At 33.7% G+C, this 20,510-nt stretch overlaps 3 protein-coding genes across 7 annotated transcripts in view; 2 read left to right on the forward strand and 1 right to left on the reverse strand.

The window, feature by feature from the left end:
* Positions 1-830, forward strand: part of LOC146528802 (DNA polymerase beta-like) — a 3,298-nt gene extending 2,468 nt beyond the window's left edge. Inside the window, exon 6 of the mRNA XM_085203305.1 lies at positions 304-830. Coding sequence (XP_085059431.1) covers positions 304-398 — 95 coding nt within the window. The 3' untranslated portion in view covers positions 399-830. The remainder of the gene's footprint in view (positions 1-303) is intronic.
* Positions 185-16,250, reverse strand: LOC146528803 (ATP-binding cassette sub-family C member 10). 3 transcript variants are annotated; one of them, XM_085203293.1, is made up of 23 exons: positions 15,430-16,250; positions 14,812-14,929; positions 14,553-14,711; positions 13,873-14,122; positions 13,342-13,606; positions 12,828-13,065; positions 12,112-12,260; positions 11,699-11,818; positions 11,222-11,603; positions 10,799-10,921; positions 10,420-10,533; positions 10,040-10,219; positions 9,622-9,764; positions 8,797-9,321; positions 8,419-8,551; positions 7,731-7,806; positions 6,813-6,910; positions 5,971-6,177; positions 5,558-5,685; positions 5,217-5,308; positions 4,179-4,373; positions 3,587-3,818; positions 185-2,960 (listed from the first exon to the last, which is right to left on the reverse strand). In XM_085203293.1, exons 1-23 carry the CDS (start codon positions 16,045-16,047, stop codon positions 2,709-2,711), a joined length of 4,797 nt encoding a protein of 1,598 aa, XP_085059419.1. In that variant the 5' UTR covers positions 16,048-16,250; the 3' UTR covers positions 185-2,708. The 3 variants fall into 3 exon arrangements, with proteins under 3 accessions (XP_085059419.1, XP_085059418.1, XP_085059417.1); XM_085203292.1 differs by having other exon boundaries at positions 4,179-4,376; XM_085203291.1 differs by having other exon boundaries at positions 4,179-4,379.
* A 1,115-nt stretch (positions 16,251-17,365) lies between these two features.
* LOC146528804 (coiled-coil domain-containing protein 97) lies at positions 17,366-19,110 on the forward strand. Of its 3 annotated transcripts, none has more exons than XM_085202765.1 (2): positions 17,366-17,523; positions 17,905-19,110. In XM_085202765.1, the coding sequence occupies exon 2, from the start codon at positions 17,945-17,947 to the stop codon at positions 18,818-18,820; it is 876 nt and encodes a 291-aa protein (XP_085058891.1). In that variant the 5' UTR covers positions 17,366-17,523; positions 17,905-17,944; the 3' UTR covers positions 18,821-19,110. The 3 variants fall into 3 exon arrangements, with proteins under 3 accessions (XP_085058891.1, XP_085058890.1, XP_085058889.1); XM_085202764.1 differs by lacking the exon at positions 17,366-17,523 and adding an exon at positions 17,530-17,773; XM_085202763.1 differs by lacking the exon at positions 17,366-17,523 and having other exon boundaries at positions 17,530-19,110.
* Positions 19,111-20,510: the final 1,400 nt, after the last annotated feature.

The following is a 20,510-nucleotide window of genomic DNA, read 5'->3' on the forward strand; positions in this document are numbered from 1 at the left end:
CCTTTAAAAAATTGTCTTACTTCTAAGCATATTAAATTTAGATTTGTTATAATAATCCAGAAAAACAGTGAATAAATTTACTGATAAGTAGATATTGAAAAAAAAAACACTCATAGGAAGGTAGGTTAAAAAACTAGTCTAAAAAAATGAATGTGATATGAATGGTACAAAATAAAACTCAAAGTATATTAAAATTAAATGTTTATTTATTATATCTTTTCAATACTGAGGCGAGAGAGATCTCTCTTTTTTGGAGAAGAGATCTCTCTTCAAGATTGAAATTATATAAATAAATCATCTTAGGTGTTCCAGGGGAGCCGGTACCTGTAACTTCAGAAGAGGAAATATTCGACTACATCGACTACCCATACAAAAAGCCAGAAGAGCGAAACATGTGAATATGATACTTGAACAAAATAAATATTTACCAAGTTACGAAAACAAATTATTTATTACAGTCAAATATATAGTTAATAAATTTAATATCAATGTGTTAATTACAAAAGAGCTTTGAAATAACATACATCAAATAGGTGTTGAAAATATTTTCTATTTGCTAAATATTAGTGTAAAGAAGCGTCAGATACAATTTAAATATTATAGGTATTCACAATGTAAGAAAAGGAAGATTGATATAAAAAAATATGTTGTAACATATTATTTGCCAATACACTACATATATTAAAACCAACCTAATTCACTTAAGAATAATAATTATCATGATAATAATTGACTCGCACTTTCTAATATCACTGAATAACTTCTAGAATAATATAAGTTACAGTAAAAAATAATAAAAGAAGAATATATTTGTTTGATACTCCATGTACAATTATTTGGATATAAACAAATAACTAAACATTGTATCCTATCCTATCAACATCATCAACTAACTAAAATAAGCAAAAAATGCAATATAATCATGCTTTGCTCCGGAAACATGCATGTATCATAATGCTCACATCTCTTAAAAATCTTTAGGACATAAGCATCTTATTAAAAGTTACATTAAATATTTCTCAATAATAAATCTGACTATTATTTTAATATAAGCTAACATGATAAAACTTAATACTTCGCAACAATACATTTGGACAGCAATGATATAATATAATGATAAAGAATTAGTTTATTTAAAAAATATATATATTTATGGTATAAAAATACATATAATGTAATAATTCGACAACATTACTCACTAAAATTGACTACTTCCTTAAATAATTGGAATAATGTGTCTCTGCCCTATTCTTCTAGTGTTCTTCTAGTTATCCAAAAAGCATTACAAAACTTAATATCACAAATATCTCAAGGATTTATCTTTGGAAATATATTTTAAATATTATTAAGCAAAAGTAAACATTAAATACATTGTTATAGTTTCAGAGCTCCAAGATTTTAATTTGTAAAAATATTTAAACATAGTGTATTAATAGTAGTAGTTACTTTACCAAATAATAGTGTGAGAGCTTTGGAATAATTTTGATACACTGACTTATTCTTTTATAGGAAACTATATTAAATTATAATTAAAAAAATACAATTTATTAGAACAGCGTTTTTTCTTAACATATAATAAATTACATTAGAATCATTGAGCAGGCATTATTCGATGCAGCAAGCCACTATTTAAACCTATATCTAATATAAAAATAATCAATTTTCATTTATAATTTGTATTTACGGTAGGGTTAAGATGATACTGTTGAATATTATGGTTAATTAATTAGTTCTTGCTTCCCTATCTTTTTGCTGCAAGTCTCACGAAATTACAGAAGATAGAATAAGACAAGTATGTAAATAATATGATAATAATAAAAAAATATACACTATTCAGATTGCTACAAGTTTGCTCATTTTAATTCTTAAATTCTGAAAGTCTGCCACTGCCAAGGCCATTTTCATTTGCTTACTGATCATATAACTAAATAATTATAAATTATCAATCAATATATTTTAAAAGACCGTCGTGGTCAGCGTTGCCGGACGTCCCGATTTAACCCAAATATAAATATCTTGAACGAGCTAAGCATGGTCCCTCTTTTCGTCAATTATTCCACGCACTTACAAGTAATTCTTTTTTAATAACTTTATTTGTTGTAATAAGTTAAATTAAGAGATAAATGTCCCGTTCTTTTACTCTTGGACAAAATCTGGCAACGCTGGTCGTAGCACAGCAGCTGGTAACAAGACAAGGCGCGGGGTTGAGTTCTCAACAGGTTGACTCCACGGACAAAAATTAAATCAGCTTCATGCTGTATTCCGCGTACAGCAGGGTAAGGCAGAGCGAACCTAATGTTAAGACACTCCATTCTCCACTTTCAGCCGAATTTTTCGAGACATTGCGTGTATAGTGGCGGAACTCAACGCCGGGCTTTTGCCTTGGTGCCAATTCCAAATACCAATTCTAACGATTTTAAAACTAACAATTTTCCGCAGCTGTGAAATATTCAGATTGTACAATTTCATAAAAGTTAGAATGCTGGTAGAAAATTGTGTATTCACAATTTTGTTGGTCCGGGTGCATTGCATCCTATATGCTACTATAAGATCCGAAGAGGTCGAGCAGGCGTGCGCCGCCCCGTACGGCGACACGGGTACATTCGATCGCGCATGCCCAACGGGACCGTATCCGCCAATTTTTTTTTCAATAACATATTACACAATTATCTTTTCTTCAATAAATTTTAACTTATACATAATATATACTACAGAGATCGTTCAGCGTGGACCAAATGATACAGGTGCGAATCAGGGTCGGCTAGTGCGTCATGCGGGGCGCGTAGTTCGAGCAGGCGTCCAGTCCCCAGCACCGCGACGCGGGCACACTCGACCGCGCCCGTGAGGCGGTGCGCCACAAATAGCACCGTACTCGATCCGAACGCTGTACGCATTGTGTTTAATATTGTCCGCTCTGTGTCCGCGTCTAGGTTGGCTGTTGCCTCGTCTACGAGCAAGATCTGAAACAAGTTTTATGAATAAATAAATATAAATGACTAGGACATTGTGCGTGTTTATGAAATTTAAACAATACCTTATGTGTAAAAAATTAAGTTCAAGCGGGCGAAGCCACAGGCGGGCCGCAAGTTTATTAATATACAGTGGTTTTATGTACAACTTTAAATTTTATTTAAAGTTTTAACTACTCTATAAAAGCCTAATAAAATGAAAAAGAATGAAATTTTGCCAAAAATTAAAGTGGTTTTTTTTTCTAACAAAGTAAATAATCAAATTATCGTTGTAAAATAAGACGCCGTTAGATACTAATCTTTCAAAGCAGCAACGTCGCTTCATTTACGAAATCGAGTCGTACTCGTAATACAGTGAAATTGAACGTTGTTTAGGTTTATTACCCAAAATAGAACGAGAGACATTCCTTCCTCGTTCGGGTATGTTGTATGAGAATGAAAAGTGGTAGATCGGCAAGGTTTAGTTTGTTCGTACTTAGTGCAACAGGTTGAATTTAATATCATTCTATGAAATCATTATTTATAAGCAAATTAAACGACAAGAAGATTATGAAAGCAATATTGCATGATTTTCTCACATTGACTGATAGATAAATAATATAATTCCTCCTAATTACCTTAGGCTTATGAAGCAACGCCCTTACGAGGCACAAAAGTTGCGCGTGTCCCCGTGCGAGCGGCAGAACGGGCCCTTCCAGACCACCGCGAGCCTCAACGACGGCGCGCGCACCGCACGCGTCCAGGGCGCGCCATATTTCCGCCTCCAGGTACTGGTCTAGCGGGTCTACGTTTTCCAAGATGGTGCCCGTAAAGATGAATGGTTCTTGAGGTATCATGCCGATACGCGATCTGCATTATTTTTGTGTTATTAAAAATCATTGTGTGTCTTACTTAACGTAAAAATTAAAAGTAAAAAAAACTATATTATGATTGACGCCACCTGTGGCGCATGGACATTAGCGGGCGACTGTAAACTGTTGTAGGTTCGCCTCCCACTCAAGGAAATGAAATATTTACTATTTTAACTAACTAACAATACTACATGTTTGTAAGGAAACCTTGTGTTAAGAAACTCCGTTACCGACTTTCCGCTCGATTTTTCCACACATGAGGTGTTGAGTGGTGGAAATCAACGACGCATTTTGCCTCATTACCACAAATGAGAATCCAATCCACAACCGTCGCGTTTACACTCATAAAGAAGCATACCTGAGTGCGTGCAGGTTGAGCGTGGCGACGTCGACGCCGTCCACACGCACGACGCCGGCGCGCGCGGGCGCCAGGCGCAGTACGGCACGCAGCAACGAGCTCTTGCCGGCGCCCGTGCGCCCTACCACCGCCATGTGCTCGCTGGGGTGACAGGCCAGTGACAGCCCGCGCAGCGCACTCGGACTGCTGCTGCTGCTGCTACTGTTAGTACGTTATACATATGTTATAATAGCATCAGTTAATTTTACGCCATTTAGTATAGTTGCAGTGGACAATAGTGAGAAATGGGGCTCTCTCTGGGGTAACGCAGGCGGAACAATGTCTTTTACGTATAGGACTTGTTTTGATACGCGCGGGATTGTCTTAGTGTCGGTGGAAAGCAGAAAATATAGCATTGGTTACCAAGCGGAATGCCAAGTCCCTGTATTATTGTAAACTCATTCTAATATGTACATAACGTATGTTAAATCTACTGTCCTTCTATAAAAGCTCTTTTAATAAAAGTTATACTGTTATACTTAAAATTGCAATATATCCAATTATTTATAATACAAACAGACATATGTTATATATGGTGACAATTATACCAATAAGGTTTGGTAAATAATTTATATTTCATACTTTTAATAAATAAATTAGTTCGCATATAGTTATCAAAGCACCATGCATGCACAACATCGTTATCATTTTACTGTGTTCTGTAATATCTCAATTTTCCCAATTTTATCAACAATATAGCGACCCGGTCGCTGCTTCACCCGTTAGAAAGAAGTACATAATAATTTATTTACAATTCTAAATTAGTTCCGTGTTCCAATTAAATTATCACTTCACACATCAAAATATAAAAGTGAAACGGACAAAAAACAAACAATTATTTTAAAAATTGTTGTTTTGGGTTTTATTTCATCAATAAATGCCCTCAATAATATATTTCTCATATAGCTTCCACGTTCAGACAGTGATCAGTTTCAAACTAATGGTGTATTACTTTCAACTGATGATATACTAATAAAAAAGTAGTGCTGTTATATTTACCCATATTGAAGATGAACATCTTCAAAGCTAATCACTCCATGAGATGGCCAGCCGTACGGAGGTGAATCCCCATCAATTTTCTCGCTTTCAACCTATAAATTAAAATGCCGGTTTTTTAATAAACCTAGTGTTACAATATAAAAATGTAAAGGATTATATTTGCGATTTTATTTAAGAGGAATAACACTTAGATTGTAGCGGCAATTTATATTTATTACTGTAGTCGATATTGAGAAACAAACATAACATCGTCATCCAAGGATTCCCCTAAAATATATATTTATTTTACTGTATGATGAATCGATGGAAAGCTAATGGTACTTTATTTGAGTCAATCTGACCTCTCTAATGTATTCGCCAACGCGCTCGACAGCGATCATCTCGCGCTCTGTCTCCGTAAAGGCGTTGAGAACGTTGCTCAACATGGACGTCATCGACAGCGCGTACGATATCGCGAGCCCCACGAGACCTTTAAAGGCAAAACAATCACACATCATTCAATTTGTATAGTTGGGTAATATTGTTATAATGTTAATATAATTTTTGCGATCAAGTATCACAGTATGGACTATACAGTATAGTAGTAGTACCACGATCGGATGAATATGAAAAAAATATATATCTAGAATGAACATATGTTTTTTTTATTAAGAATGAACGGAGAACTCAATTATACATTTGTTAGACTTAGTTAGAGTCATCCTATAGAGATTGTACTTTTGCAATTGTAAGATATATTTTAGTGTATAAGTACCGGGGTCGGCGGCGTGTGTGGCGCGCTGCAGCACGGCCAGAAGAGCGGCGGCGGCGGTGGTGGCGGCCGCGCACGCCTGCAGGCGCAGCGCCAGCCACTGCGACGCCGCCGCCGCGCACAACGCCGCGCGCTGCCAGCGCTCCACGCCCTCCTCACCGCGTTCCGCCCAGCGCCCGCCCGCACCCAGCGCGCGTATCGTACTGAGGCCTGATCACACATATATATACTTTGTTAATTCTGCTTGAAAAATGTAGAGTATGCTGTACGATCACATTTTTTGATCTTTCGAGCATTGTTCACTCGAGAAGAAAAAAATCAAAAGTAAGAACAATCTTAAAATCAAATCAACTGATTGAGATTGTAATTTGAGATTGTAAATACAACGACTAGAAGGCCACGCCTCGTCGACTGCTTAATATTGATCTTCCGTTTTTTTTAATTTATTAAGTTGTTCTGCACTACAATTTTTTGATGCAGTTTCATTATTTAACATTATTATAATTTAAAATGCGACACGTTGTGTGTGCGTTCAAATATTATAATATATTTTTAATGTAAGAAAAAATATCACTTTTTTCACCAATGTCAAAGATTTTTTTTTAAATATCTAAATGATGTGGATTTTGATGCTCATAGTTATATAAAACTACAAATATCAAAAAATCTTCTAAAAATTCCATGCGAAAGCAGTGTGACTATAGTTATAATATATAGGTAAAGTATGAATATGGCACAATTGTCACTATCATAACTACTTTAATTCTCTATCCTCATTTGTTTTTCTGTTTCTTAACAATAATATAATATATTAGTCTTCAAAAATATATTAGTGTAATACAGACCTTCAAGTGTATCATTAAAGTGTACATACACCGGCGACAGCGCGACGCTCTGTAAGCGTTTAAGCTGCCGCGATGTCACACGATAGCGACGCTGTAACCTGAAATAGGACAGTTCATTTTAATTTTTAAAACACACACGCACGCACATATTGTTTTATCATTTACTAGCGGACGCGCGCAGCTTCGCTTGCTTATTTAGGGGTGAATATTAATAAACCACGAAACATGTGTTCAATATTTTTAAGAGTCTAAAAGAGTCGGTGGTTTAAGAGTCGGTGGCAATTTAAAGATTTTTCCATACAAACTTTCAACCCCTTATTTGCACCCTTAGGGGGAAAATTCTAGAAAACGATGAAACACGTGTTCAATTAAATACTTTTAAAAATATAAATTTCAAATTTTAGAAGAATCGGTGCCGATTTAACTTTTTTTCCATACAAAGTTCCAACCCCTATTTCACCCCTTTAGGGTTAAAATTTTTCAAAATCCCTTCTTAGTGGATGTCCAGATTACGAAAGTAAACATCTGTCCAAATTTAACGTTTCTAACATCAGCGGTTACGGCTGTGCGTGCGTCTTACCTCAGTCAGTGAGGACAAGTCCTTTTATATATATAGATTACTTATTTTATTATTAGGTAAACATGAAAGAAATCTATTATTAATTTTATTACATTAGAGTTGTTCATAACCATTTTAGTGTATTTAATGTTATTACAATTATTTTTAATAATGTAAATATATAGTACGAATATCCCAACCATGGGCTACCATTACCTCAATACCCATCCTATCGGCAAAAAAAATAAAATAAAAAAAACATTTAAAAACAGAATCAGCATTAACATATTATGTAAGTATTGAATGTATAGCTATTAAGATACCTATTAAAAATTATGAAGAATTATTAAAAATCACACCTGTAATATATAAAAGTCATAGGTAGCACGCCCACTAGCAACCACGGCAGGCCATATACTGTCACCACCACTGCACCTACCATTCAAGGCAAAACTTTACAAACGACAAAACTTTATAAAAATAAAACGAATAAAATATAATATATAGTACGTTCGTGGTCGTGGCCGCTTTGAGGATAGTCTTTCTGAATTATTGAACATTGTTCATTCAGGAAGAAAATAATCGAAAGATATGAAATACTAAAAGAAATCCCAAATCAAATTCAAGGTGAATGTTTGTTCAACTTTCACGCCCAAAAACTACTGAACGAATTTGGATGAAAATAATATAGCTTATAACTCAGAAAAATACTTAGACTATAATTTATATAAAGCATGTATATAATTTGGCAACCACTTTGGGACGCTCGTCTAATAGAATAAACGATGGTGGTGTTGATTCTCATTCGGAATATTAATTGTTTAATATTTTCATTTCTACGCTCTGGTGAAAAGAAAATGCGCGGCGTTGTATTCCGCCACTCAACAGCTAATGTCTGAAAATACGGCGAAAAATGGGGAACGGAGTGTCCTGACACTAGTTTCCCTCTACCCACCCTTCGATTTGCGGGATAAAGCATGAAGCTGAAAAAAATAATAATATGATAGTCTTGAAAACTAAAATAATAAGACAGTTATTAATACTAACCAACTAAGGAAAACACTTGAGCCAGTAATATATTCATAATGAAAGGTAGTGAATCGTCCACAGTGTATGTATCCGACGAAAATCTGTTAACTATTCGGCCAACCGGAGTGACGTCGAAAAATTTGACATTTGCCTGAAATAATTATGAATTAAGAAATGAAAAAGGTTTTTTATTAATTTTTGTATTGTATATTATTGTTGTTTGTTTTACTAACATAGTTCTTAAGTAATTCTATTGTTGTTGCTTGACAAAAAAAAAATTTTAATTATTTTTTATTTTATTAAAATAAATTATTGTTATTTTTGTTTACTTATGTAACAAATATTATATTTAATTTTAGATAAAACTATTATGACTATTAACAAAACAAGACTTACTTTAACAATTACTCTGAGAAGAGCTTTATGTATTTTAGCTGCAGCTTTAACACCTCCATACGCGAACAAGAAGGCTCGCATTATTGTAAACACCAAATTAAGACCAGCAAGACCAAAATATACTTCCAAATAATAACTATCAGAGTTGATTGGTATTCTTAGCTCAGGCTCTACCGATATATAATCAGTACTGCCGGTTGGTATAACGTTATCAGTAAAGTTTTTCCCAGTAACCATATTAATAACTTCCATAGATTTGTTAACAATTGTATGTACTATATTGTCATCTATGTTAATGCCGTGATCGAGAACCGTTGTGTTTTCGTGCACGTTGTCTATCATTTGTAGTGATGTCGAATTTATTGCTTGATTCTTTAGCCAAAATGTTAGCCAGAGGAAAGTGAAGTTTTGAGAGAGTTGCATAAGTAAAAGAGATATTATAATGGTCATAGTAAGAAAAACGCCAACGGAACGAAGGTATAATCCGATCACCCACCAGCCCACGGTGCCTTCTGACATGGTTTCCTGTAATTATTATAAATCTGTTAAAAAATGGCGAACATGGTAACAATTCTAATCGTAACAGGATTCAAAGTGAATTAAGGCGTCTTGTATAATAAATTCAAATTAGCCTATTATTCCATACAATTTAATGTGTATAGCTATATAAATCCTATTTATTCATATCTGATGTAACTCTAAGGTTTAGGAATATATATTTGAAAGTTTTTTTTTTTTTAATATTGTTCAGAATGATTTTTTAAATAATTATGCGTTTTTGATTTTTAATGTTAATTGGTCTGATTTTTTATATAAATTACTTACATCATTATCTAAGCTATTTCGACTTATGTTATCGGACTCGTCATTTTTAGGTTCAATCACGTCCAACTGTCGCTCTTCTTCAATAGAGTCCGTCTCACTCGGCAAGAAATCTTCTATTTCATTTAAAACTATATCTGGGGGTCCTAAACAATATAATTTTAAAATATAACAAATAATTAATCGTTAAGAAAAAAATTAATTATCATCACAATAGCCTATAGAATATCGAAGAAAATAATAAATACAACGTCATGAAGAGTGCCCATGCAATGATTTTTATGACAAATTACATTGCTCATCAATATATGACTCGCATAAAGTGCAAATTTGTAACACACAAATGAACACAATAATGCGTATATTTTTCATAAAATGAATAATTAAAACCGTTAGTTCTATAAGGTGAAGAGAGGTGGACCTTGCGCGTGCAGTCGCCCGTCGCGCAGCAGCAGCACACGGTGCGCGCGCGCCAGGTGGGCCGGTGCGTGCGCGACCAGCACGCGCGCCGTGTGCCGCAGCGCGCCCAGAACGCAGCGCTGCAGCACGTGTGCCGCCACGCGCGTGTCCAGCCCCGACAGCACGTCGTCCAGCAGGTACACTGCAACGACACTCCCGGTCAAACAATTAAGGTACCACTAGAAGGATAACTACATTGGAATTAATTGCTGTACTAAAACGGTTCTTGAACGGCTGAATATTTCCTTGAATCATGGCTAAGAACATTCACGGTTAAGTCACTTTAAAAAAAACCTAAGCCAAAATCGATTCGATGGATCGATCGTTAGTAATAATACTAGCCTTGTTTGTCCTGGTAGACGGCACGTGCAAGCGCTATGCGCGCGCGCTGTCCGCCACTCAGCGTGCAGCCCGCGTCTCCCACGTATGCGTTCCAGCCCAGCACGTTTAAATCCTCTTTAATCATAGACAAAAAAAATCAGTTAATACTATTAAGTAACATTAATCTATGTTTTAAGGCTGAAGTGTATTTTTGATTGAAAGTGTTAATCTAAGTTAGTTCAAAATTATAAATTAACCAATGTACTTGGGATCAAAATCACCCCGTACGCAAGAATACAAAACATTTTGACAAATATAATTAAATGAATGCAAAAATACATAACTTAACAACTTACAAACATAACACAAAACACATTTATTATAAAAAAAGCAACGTTACCTGTCAACGCACAAGCATCTATAACAGATTTAAACTTCGCCTCATCATATGGTTTTCCAAATAATATATTGTCACGGATAGTTCCTCGTATGAGCCACGGCTGTTGCGATACATATCCAAAACCTGACAAAGTCGTAAAATTAACAGCTCACATATTTTAACAGTGAAAAAGCATTTTGAAAATCACGTTAGAACAAATAATGACAACCCGGTGAGACGAGATGACACTGGATAGACAAGTCACTGCTGGAAAGGTAGCTTTCCGTTGGACATACGCGAGGGCTTAGCAAGCTAAGCTAAATGAATGAAATGAAATGAATAGCTAAATGGGATTTTGAAGTGTCTTGAATATTGAATTCAAATATTACAAATTGTAGTGACATCCCGGATCAAATACACATACTCATACTCGTAGATACTCACTGTTAAGATTTTCTGGTATTTGAATATCGCCACTTTGTTTTCTCATTTCTCCTATAAGAGCTAATAGTAACGAGGTTTTGCCGCTAGCCACGGGTCCTGCCACACACACTAACTCCTCTTTACCTATTTCCAATGATATGTCTTTCAATGAAAATGGCTCTTGCAATGGAGATTCAGAAGAGGAGATAGACTCCCTTCTCTGAACACGTTTTGATATTTTTTGCTTAGACTTGCCCTTGTCTTTTTTCATTTTAGAAGGCACTTGACGACGTAGGGCGGGCTTATACCACGAAAATGAGGCTTTCTTTAATATAATTATTTTGTCCTCATCTCTATTTGTATTGAGACGGTCATAGTACTGTTCAATGTCCATATCTTTCAACTAAAAATGAAATTATGTTTTTGTTACTAAGATTATTTCCTAATATATCTAAACCATTTAGTATATATTTAAGCTAATTTTCACAATCCACTTACGTCTAATAGTTTCTGAATGCGTTTAATGGAGACCCAAGCTTCTGTTAATCCATTTAAAACCCAAGGAAATGCATTCAATGGTGCTATCAACATGTTTATTAAAGCCACTGTTGTAAATACCTGGAATTTTTTTTTATTTAAATAACAAAATAAATTTAAAACATTACTTGTTGCCAATATAAAATATATATAACTCAGTTTCACACAGTATCCAACACACAACCTCAACAGACAAAGATAACCCAGTGTTAACACTCCGTTCCCCACTTTCCGCCGAATTCTGAAGGCATTGCGTGTTGAATGGCGGAACTCAACGCTGCGCTGTGCCTCTACACTATAGCAAAGAAATGAAAATATAAATTTAAATAAATATTAATGAAACCTATATATGTAACAACTAAATAGGTACTTACAGTGGGCGCGTCCAGACGCTGTGCACGCAAGGCGTGCGTGCCCAGCGTGAGCGCGGCTACCAGCACGGGCGTGGTCGCCCACAGCACCACGCACACCGCGTCCAGGTACTTCCGGCCGCGGAGGTACTTCAACTCCTGCCTGCGAGCCTCTGTATACAATTACGTGTTTTTATTTTAATGTAAGTTAGGTAAGCAGAGGAAAGCTATGTTAAGAGACCCTCGCATCTAATTTTTGCAACACACGCGGAGTTGAAGTGTATTCTTACCAGATCGGGAAAATGAGACATATTGTGTAAATACAATATTATTTAAATAATATTGTGTAAAGACAGTAGTATTATTTACCGCCAATTCATTCCTGACTTTCCAGTTTCCACTCATTGAGAGACATTGCGTGTTTAGTGCCAGGATCTACTGCTGCTTATCAATCTAGGTAAAAATCGAATTCTCAACTGCATTATTATTGCAAAAAAAATAAAAAATAAGTAATCTTTGATATTTGATAACTTCTTAAAATTATTGGAGAATACTAATAGTAATTTTAAAAAATGGCCTCATTCATTTCCTTTAATATATTTTTTTAGCTTTACGCTGTATTCCGCACATAGCGTTGTAGGCAGAGGGAACTGAAAATATTAACTATTACATTTCAAATCAAACCACAACCGTCGCGTTTACAGTCGCGCACTTCTGCTGCGCCACAATGGACTGATTACCTGAAACTCTATTTATGAAGTAGTCCTCCCAAACGTGCACCTTTACAGTGCGAATACCACGAAGCATGTCGCTGATCAAACTAACTCTTGAATCTTTGTGTTTCATCATTTCAGTACTCAATTCACCTATTTTGTTTGCCACAAACTTATTAATAGGTATTAGAATAACAGAAAACCCTACTCCTGCGAGGAATGATATTCCAACTTGTTGATAAAGAAGAAGAAGTGTTATTACGAGCTGAAAAGATATTAATAATCTTAATTAAATGTTACCTTTTATGTTATTTATTTAATTTTTGAATTATGTGTATAAAATAAATGAAAACTAGAATGGATCACAAATCACGATTTGCTTGCAATATTCATTTTCTGGATGTTTTTTGGAACTTTACTTTATTAAATATGAATGTAAAGTAAAGATATAAAATATTAGATATTAATTAGTAATTATGCAAGAAAATCATAGATACAATTTTCATAAAAAATATAAATAAGTATATTGTTTTTACATTACCTGTAATGGTATACTCCATAATGAATGAAAACTGGGGCATGAATTGATGATACGATCAGTATCTGTCGACATGAAATTAGTAATTTCGCCAACACTAAACGCCCTAGTCAGTGCTGTTGAAGTCACACTAAGAGTTTTCCTCAATATGGTTGATACGATGGCCCCGCGCATTTTTAGTCCAATAATTGACATAGACCAATTGAAGTGAACATTGAATAGTGCTGCAACTATTGTAGCTGCTAGGAGAGTCGCCGCATATATATACCTAAAATGATTGTTTCTATGTATTTGAGGCTGGTGTGACGCAACGGCACAGCATCTGAGTGTTTACACTCAGATGCTACACAGTTATAGGTTTGATTTCCACTTAGGAGAATTAATATTTTTAAATTTTTAATTACTTTCATTACAAGACGGCGAAGAGCGGCGTTGAGTTCCGCCAATCAACAAGCGATATTCCGAAACTATGCGTAATGTAAGGAGATGGAGTGTCTTAATAAAAAAAAAATTTTTTTTACAATTCAAACTTACCCATAATGCTGGTCAATGGAATCATCCTCTACAAAAGATATTAATTTATTGAGAAGTATAGGCCCAGCAAAACCTGCCATATCAGAAATAAGTTTCAAAATTCCAATTCCGTAGAACTGAAGTGCAAAACAATGATGTAGAGCACGAAGTAAAGAAACATTTTGCCGACGCTCTGGACGTAACAGTATTCGTGATGTTGGCGTGACTGGTGTTGAAGTTTGGGGTTGTGTTTCACCTGTCGCTCCATAACCTAGTTAAAAAATGCAAATTAGTTCCTTATATTCCACATTGCATTTTTTCCCAGAGTCAGGAGTCAAAGTAATTCATTCCCATGAGTGGGGATCAATCCCACAATAATCGTGTTTTGTAACATAATACTGACCCGCAGTGCCACAATGGTGTACAAATAACAATTATAATTCCCTGTTAACTAAAATATACTAGCACTGTAAATGCGACAGTTGTGAGTACAATACCCACTAGGGAGCATAAAATATTTTTAATTCCTCATTCTGGTAACAAGACATAGCGCTGCATTGACTCATGAAACTCAATAGGAAACAACATAAAATGAGGGAGGTATGTGGGGAATGGAGTATCTTAATTCTAGGTATGCTCTTCTTAACCTGCTGTATATGGGGCACAATATGATTCTAAAAACACATCTATGAATAATTTACCTGATCCTATAAATGGCTCATGTGGTACTTCAGCAAATTGTTGGTAATTGTCAACATTACCAATAAGAGCTCTATCCATTCTAGCTCCAACATAAGAACACCTATATCTTGCTGGAATGTCATGTAGCTCTTCTGGATCCTGCAGTTTGTTTTCAAAACCTTCAAACATATTATAAGGAAAATTATACCAATTATATATATTACATAATCTGTTAATAAATGACACAATTTAGTAAATGACACAATTATGTTACCATACCTTTTTGAAGGAGTGGGTCAACCCAAGAAAAAGTGAGTCTCGACCAACAGGAGGAACCTTGCATAGCAGTACCCAGAATGCCTTCATCACCATGAGGAAGGAGTGGAGTGTACTCACTCTAAAATATAATTATAAAACATTTTAAACTGAGAAGCTGTTGTGCTGCCACTCACTGTTTGATTAGAAATTCATTTGTGACAATTTTGGGTTTAATTCCCACTTGTGGAATGAATTATTATAATTTTCCTCACTCTGGTAATAACACAAGAGCTCTGCCACTCAACGTTTTGAAAAGGCAGTGTCTTAAGATAAAATTCCCTTTGTTTAACCTGCTTTATAGCAGGGATGATATATCTGCATAAGCAGTAAAAAATAATAAACAAAGTACAAAATTTCAAAGTACAAATAAGTACATAGCATGATTAAAATTAAGCTAATAGCAAAGTCATGTCAACCATAAAAGTATATTGTGTAGCTTCATGAAAACAATTTAATTAACTAGGGCTTGGAAAATTTTACTGATAGCTTGATTTCAAATTGTTATGTCAATTTCAATTTATTTCAAATCATTTTGTAAATAGCATTGTAAAAGATAAGAAGATATAAAAATATACTTACATGAGAATGTTGTGAACCAACAAGACATGGTGAATAGAATGTTGGTCTAGAGTCACTTGATGGTAACAAAGTAAAAAAATATATTGCGTGACAACATACTGCAGCAATATTGAAAGTGTTTATATCTCCTGTAATATTAGTACTTCGAAGTGCTATTATATTCAAAAATACTAAAATAGCCCACAGTACAAGTTGGCATAAAGGCCCCCGAGCACTTTGTCCTAGACGATGTTTTAAAGCTAGAACGTATCCAAAATGTACAAGCCATGACAAACTTGCAGCTCCAGCAGAGAAATAATTTATGGGAAACAAATTTAAATCCTTATCAGTTAGATAAATATATATTTTTATTATGGGAATACACATTAAACCTAAGACAACGAAGCTTCGCAATGTTATAGCTCTTTCTTGTGTTTTTTCCCTTACAACCCAATTTTTTCTATATCCAATATAATATGCAGAGGATATAGCTAGAATGAAAAAAATTGGTATCTGCAGAAACAATTCTTGAAAACACGTTCCGAAATCTTTAGTTGAATCATCCCATGGGTGTAAACCAGCAGGACCGCATATATACTCCCATTTCCATGTTAAATTCATAAAAGAAGTCATCATCATAACAACAAAACTAAAGTTTATACATTACTAAAAAACTTTAACAAATTTCATAATTTACACGTTATACTTCGTAATTAAATCTTTGAGAGCACACTTAATCAGCAACTTTAAAATAATATCATTTTATGATTTAAACTCTAGGGTAAAAACCTGTTGCTATATTTTGTTATCATCTAAGCTTCGACAAGTATGACACTTTAAAAATAAATAAATATTGACATTTGATGACTGACAGACAATTCAGTGTTACTGTCGGTTTATAAATGATACGTATAAGTAGTATCGTAATAATGCGTAATAAAATAATATCGTAACTGTAAAATGTGATACAAACAAATGAAAGTACTGTACGGTATTAAGCATTATTATCTTGCACTTTATTATTTTTACTTTATTGGAAGGTTTTATTAGCTTCTCTATTCACTCTTTCTTTTTTTTTTGAAAATATATATTTAGACTGTAAGACTCAAATTTAGTAATTTCATTATAAATTGATATGTTAGTGGGTAATTTTGAATACATCATTATTATACAGAGACTGTCAACATTTTGATTAAAGGGTCTTACGGGTAAAGGTCACATTTATATACTTGTTATTTGGACAATCTTTCTCCTGTATAAAATTTGATATATGTGTTTGTTTCATGAATTTAAAAACAAAGATCTAAGTAAATGTCATTATCGTAAATGATTTTTTTGATTACCTATAAACTTTTAAACACATTACAAGCGCAAACGACAGTGGTGAATGGATCAGATGAACATTCTTGATTTCAGATAATCGGATAATGTAAATAACTGATTAATATAACTACTTAAAAGGAACATACAATAAAAAGTAAATGCTTAAATTTAATATATATTTTGAAAATCATATCTTTAAATTTAAGTATATAATAAAATATTTGTTTAAAGAATTTTAACAACGGAACTTTCGCCAACTCCGGCAACAATTTTGCTTTATTGCCTGTGATCCCCGTCTCGTTTCTAATTTCAATACAAACATTTCCGTTTCTACTAGCCCGTACTGAATTTCTGTATATCCCATATGGCGTGTTTATTTACTTTTTTTTTCACCTCTATTCACCCCAAATAGTTGAAAATTGTACATATGCCAATATTTCATCAATAAATTTAAATCTTAATCATCTTCCGATTGACCCAACCGGTTTTATCGGTACCATTAATGATTTAATTAAAATACAAAAAAAACAATATCCAAGACTTTGGGCCGTACATCCCTATAAATACTAAGCTTAGTGAATGTCAATATCATCATAATATTATATTAAACAATATTAAAGAGCAAATAATTTTGTAACTATAATATTATTTAACACTATTTTACTAAAATCACACAACAATAGGGAAGATTTCAGGGATTTAGATTTTAACTTTATGGATTAATCTTACTTATTAAAAACTTAACTCATAACAGTCAGTTGACAGTCAGTGTCAATTTCTGTATAGTGTCAAGTGTGTATTTAATATGTATACTATTTAAGTGTACAGTGATTATTTTTGTTATTTACCTAGTTCGTAACTAAGGAACAAAAAAATCTGTTACGTTTTCTAATTATAAACAAAAAAATTCAGTCTGAGTGAGATAAAAATATCATATCTATTCGTAACCCAGACGCTACTTGGAAAAGCTCTGCATTTAATTTCTTTATTATTAAATAACTTTATAGATCATATTTAAAAGTCAGTTATTTAAAATATATTTGTTAGTATCTTTATTATGGAAGGAACATGCAGTTCAGTTATTCCAGGCGAAAACTCAGATAGCTCAGATCCAATTCTTGATATAATTGACTTTCTTGTAAGATGTGCTAAAATTTCATTTAAAAATTCCAGTATTAACCAACCGGAAATTAAAACGAAGGAACAAATAGAAATGGCATATACACTTTTTAAACAGTCCCCTATACAATTTTTGTTACAATTTGGAAAATTTCTATCTCCAAATCATTTACACTACTTTGAAAATCTTCAAGTACATGACAAAAACTTTCAAAAGTGTGTATCAGAGTTAAAATTATATCTTTCTGATGAAAGCTTGAATAAGAGGATAAGAAATAGAAGATATAAAGCATTACAGAAGTTACAACAAGATACAGATTATTTTAGTGATAAGCAAATGATGCTACGTAATCCTTTATTATATGAACAATTGATTGGTCAATATTTGACTGATGAAGAGATTAGAGAAAGAGATGCAATTGATTCTGACAACTTGAATTTTCTTGCTATGATACTCGATACTGTGGATAGAAATGAGATGAGGGAAAAACAAAATAGGCAAATACAAATTGAGCATGAGGAAATTTCACATGAGTTATTACAGAAAGAAGGTCATATTCAATCAGAAAGAGAAACAAAAATTAAGCCAAAATTGTGGGGTGATTATGATATTCCAGACAGTAAACCAACTATATTACCAGTATCTCAAAAGCAGGTAATGATAAATGCAAATGAAAGAAATCTACTTCGAGAAGAATTCATTAATGAAATGTATAGTAGTTTTATTGAGGGAAAGGATGTTGATTTTGATTACAATTCTGTTGATAATAATGAAGAATATGATGATTTACAACAAATATCACAAGATGCTGAAGACAAATATTTTGACTCTGAAGAAAATGATGTGGAGACACTTGAGGCCCACATGCATTATTTAGATGAAAATAAAAGTAAAGATAAAAATTCTAATCATATTAATAATGATCCCCTAGACATATTCATGGAGCATATTAGAAAAAATCTTTATTAAGCAAGCTTTGGTTAAAATCTTGCTTCAAATAGAAGTGAAGTTTTAAATTCACTCTTCCTCTTAGGGAAAATCTTTTGTATAAAGATTTTTAGTAAAAATATGAATAACCTTTAATGCTTAGTAACATGACTGAAACTCAAATAATTGGAAGTATTTAAGTTTCAGTCACGTAACTATGACATCGTTACAATGACTTATTATTAACACTGTTTTGTTAAAAACATTCAACATTTACATTTATTTGACCTATACGTCATATATTTATAATAAATTATATGTATTTTATGGAAGCATTTTTTCCTTTATCCTTTTGTTCACTTTAGATTTAATATCAGTATTCGGTATGGTACAATAATCCTTCTTCCCCTCGGACCGCAAAAGCGTTTAGACGTGTCCACTGTGCTAAAATTATTTAAAATTTCATTTTTAAAGTTAAATTTAATAAAAATTCGCGCTTTAAAGTACTAGGCGTGCATAAATGTGTAAGAAGTGCGATGTGTGAAAAGGATAGCAACAGTTGAAATAGATATAAACAACGAAGCTCCCTACAAGCGCATAGATCAGACACGTACAGACGTAGCTTATGTTGTAGCACGTTAGAAGACTGCGTAGCCGTTCACAAGAATCCGTAGCGCATAACCAGTTTTTTATTAGAAGGCGTAGTGCTTGCAAGTGCTTCCTACGCCGTCGTTTATATAAAATAACGGCATACAATTTTTAAGTCAGTCTTGTAATAATAAGATAAATAAGACATGCCACTTAAAAGAACTCCTCCGGCTACTTCGCAGAGGTCTACTTCGAAGGATTCTTCGTCCAACTCGAGTAAACTAACGGTTCCGGGACCAGATCCCATCTTGCATCACTGTGACTCGGCACCGGATCTATCTTCGATTGCAGTTAAAAATGTGGAGCGTAAAAAACGAAAGTATTGTGATGATGACACTAATTTTCTGACTATAATTAAGGAGATGTTTACAGATTTCACAAATGCTATGGATAAAAAGTTTATGGACCTGCGCAATTCCGTGGAAGTCATGAGTGAAAAATACGACTCTTTCTTATCCAAGTTGTCTTCTCTTGAAAAACAACAGATTGAAGACAAAAAAACCATTAAGAAATTGGAAGAAAAAATAGAAACACTAGAACGAAGGTCTCGTACAAATGGAATTGAAATCAGAAATATACCCAAGTTGCAAGGTGAATCTAAGGAAAGCCTATGTGGCTCAATCATCGAACTAGGAAAGAAATTGGATATTAATATTGATCCCAATAATATCAGAGATATATATAGAGTTAACTCTAAAGACAATTCTCAACCTGTTATCGTGGATTTTTCCGGAACACTATTAAAAGAAAAAATCATAAAAGGGGTAAAGAATTTTAACAAGAATAAAATTTCAACTGAAAAACTAAATACGAAGCATTTAAATTATGAAATACCGGTTAAGCCTATATTCGTATCAGAGTGTCTGACTTACAATACTCAAAGATTATTTTATTTGTCTAGAGTATATAAAAAATCTCACGATTACAAATTCTGTTGGACTTCTAACGGTGTAGTATACCTTAGAAAAAACGACAATTCTCCCCAAATTCGTATTACGTGTGATGCTGACCTGGATAATCTAAGGAAGAAAGAATGACTAGCTGTGTTTACTAATTTGTGTTTTTTAAGACTTCTACAGTGGTA

The sequence above is a fragment of the Heliconius melpomene genome, chromosome 19 (assembly GCF_056956725.1).
Source record: "Heliconius melpomene rosina isolate 202511_hmr_F chromosome 19, ASM5695672v1, whole genome shotgun sequence".
NCBI lineage: Eukaryota > Metazoa > Arthropoda > Insecta > Lepidoptera > Nymphalidae > Heliconius > Heliconius melpomene.

Excerpts from the sequence above, each read along its gene's own strand:
- LOC146528803 (XM_085203291.1), bottom strand. The coding sequence starts at position 16,047 with ATGATGATGACTTCTTTTATGAATTTAACATGGAAATGGGAGTATATA. Across the intron at positions 10,922-11,221 it reads AATACCAGAAAATCTTAACA|GTTTTGGATATGTATCGCAA; the intron begins GTGAGTATCTAC and ends CGACTTTGTCAG. Across the intron at positions 10,220-10,419 it reads CGTCTACCAGGACAAACAAG|TGTACCTGCTGGACGACGTG; the intron begins GCTAGTATTATT and ends GTGTCGTTGCAG.
- LOC146528804 (XM_085202763.1), top strand. The coding sequence starts at position 17,789 with ATGGAAGGAACATGCAGTTCAGTTATTCCAGGCGAAAACTCAGATAGC.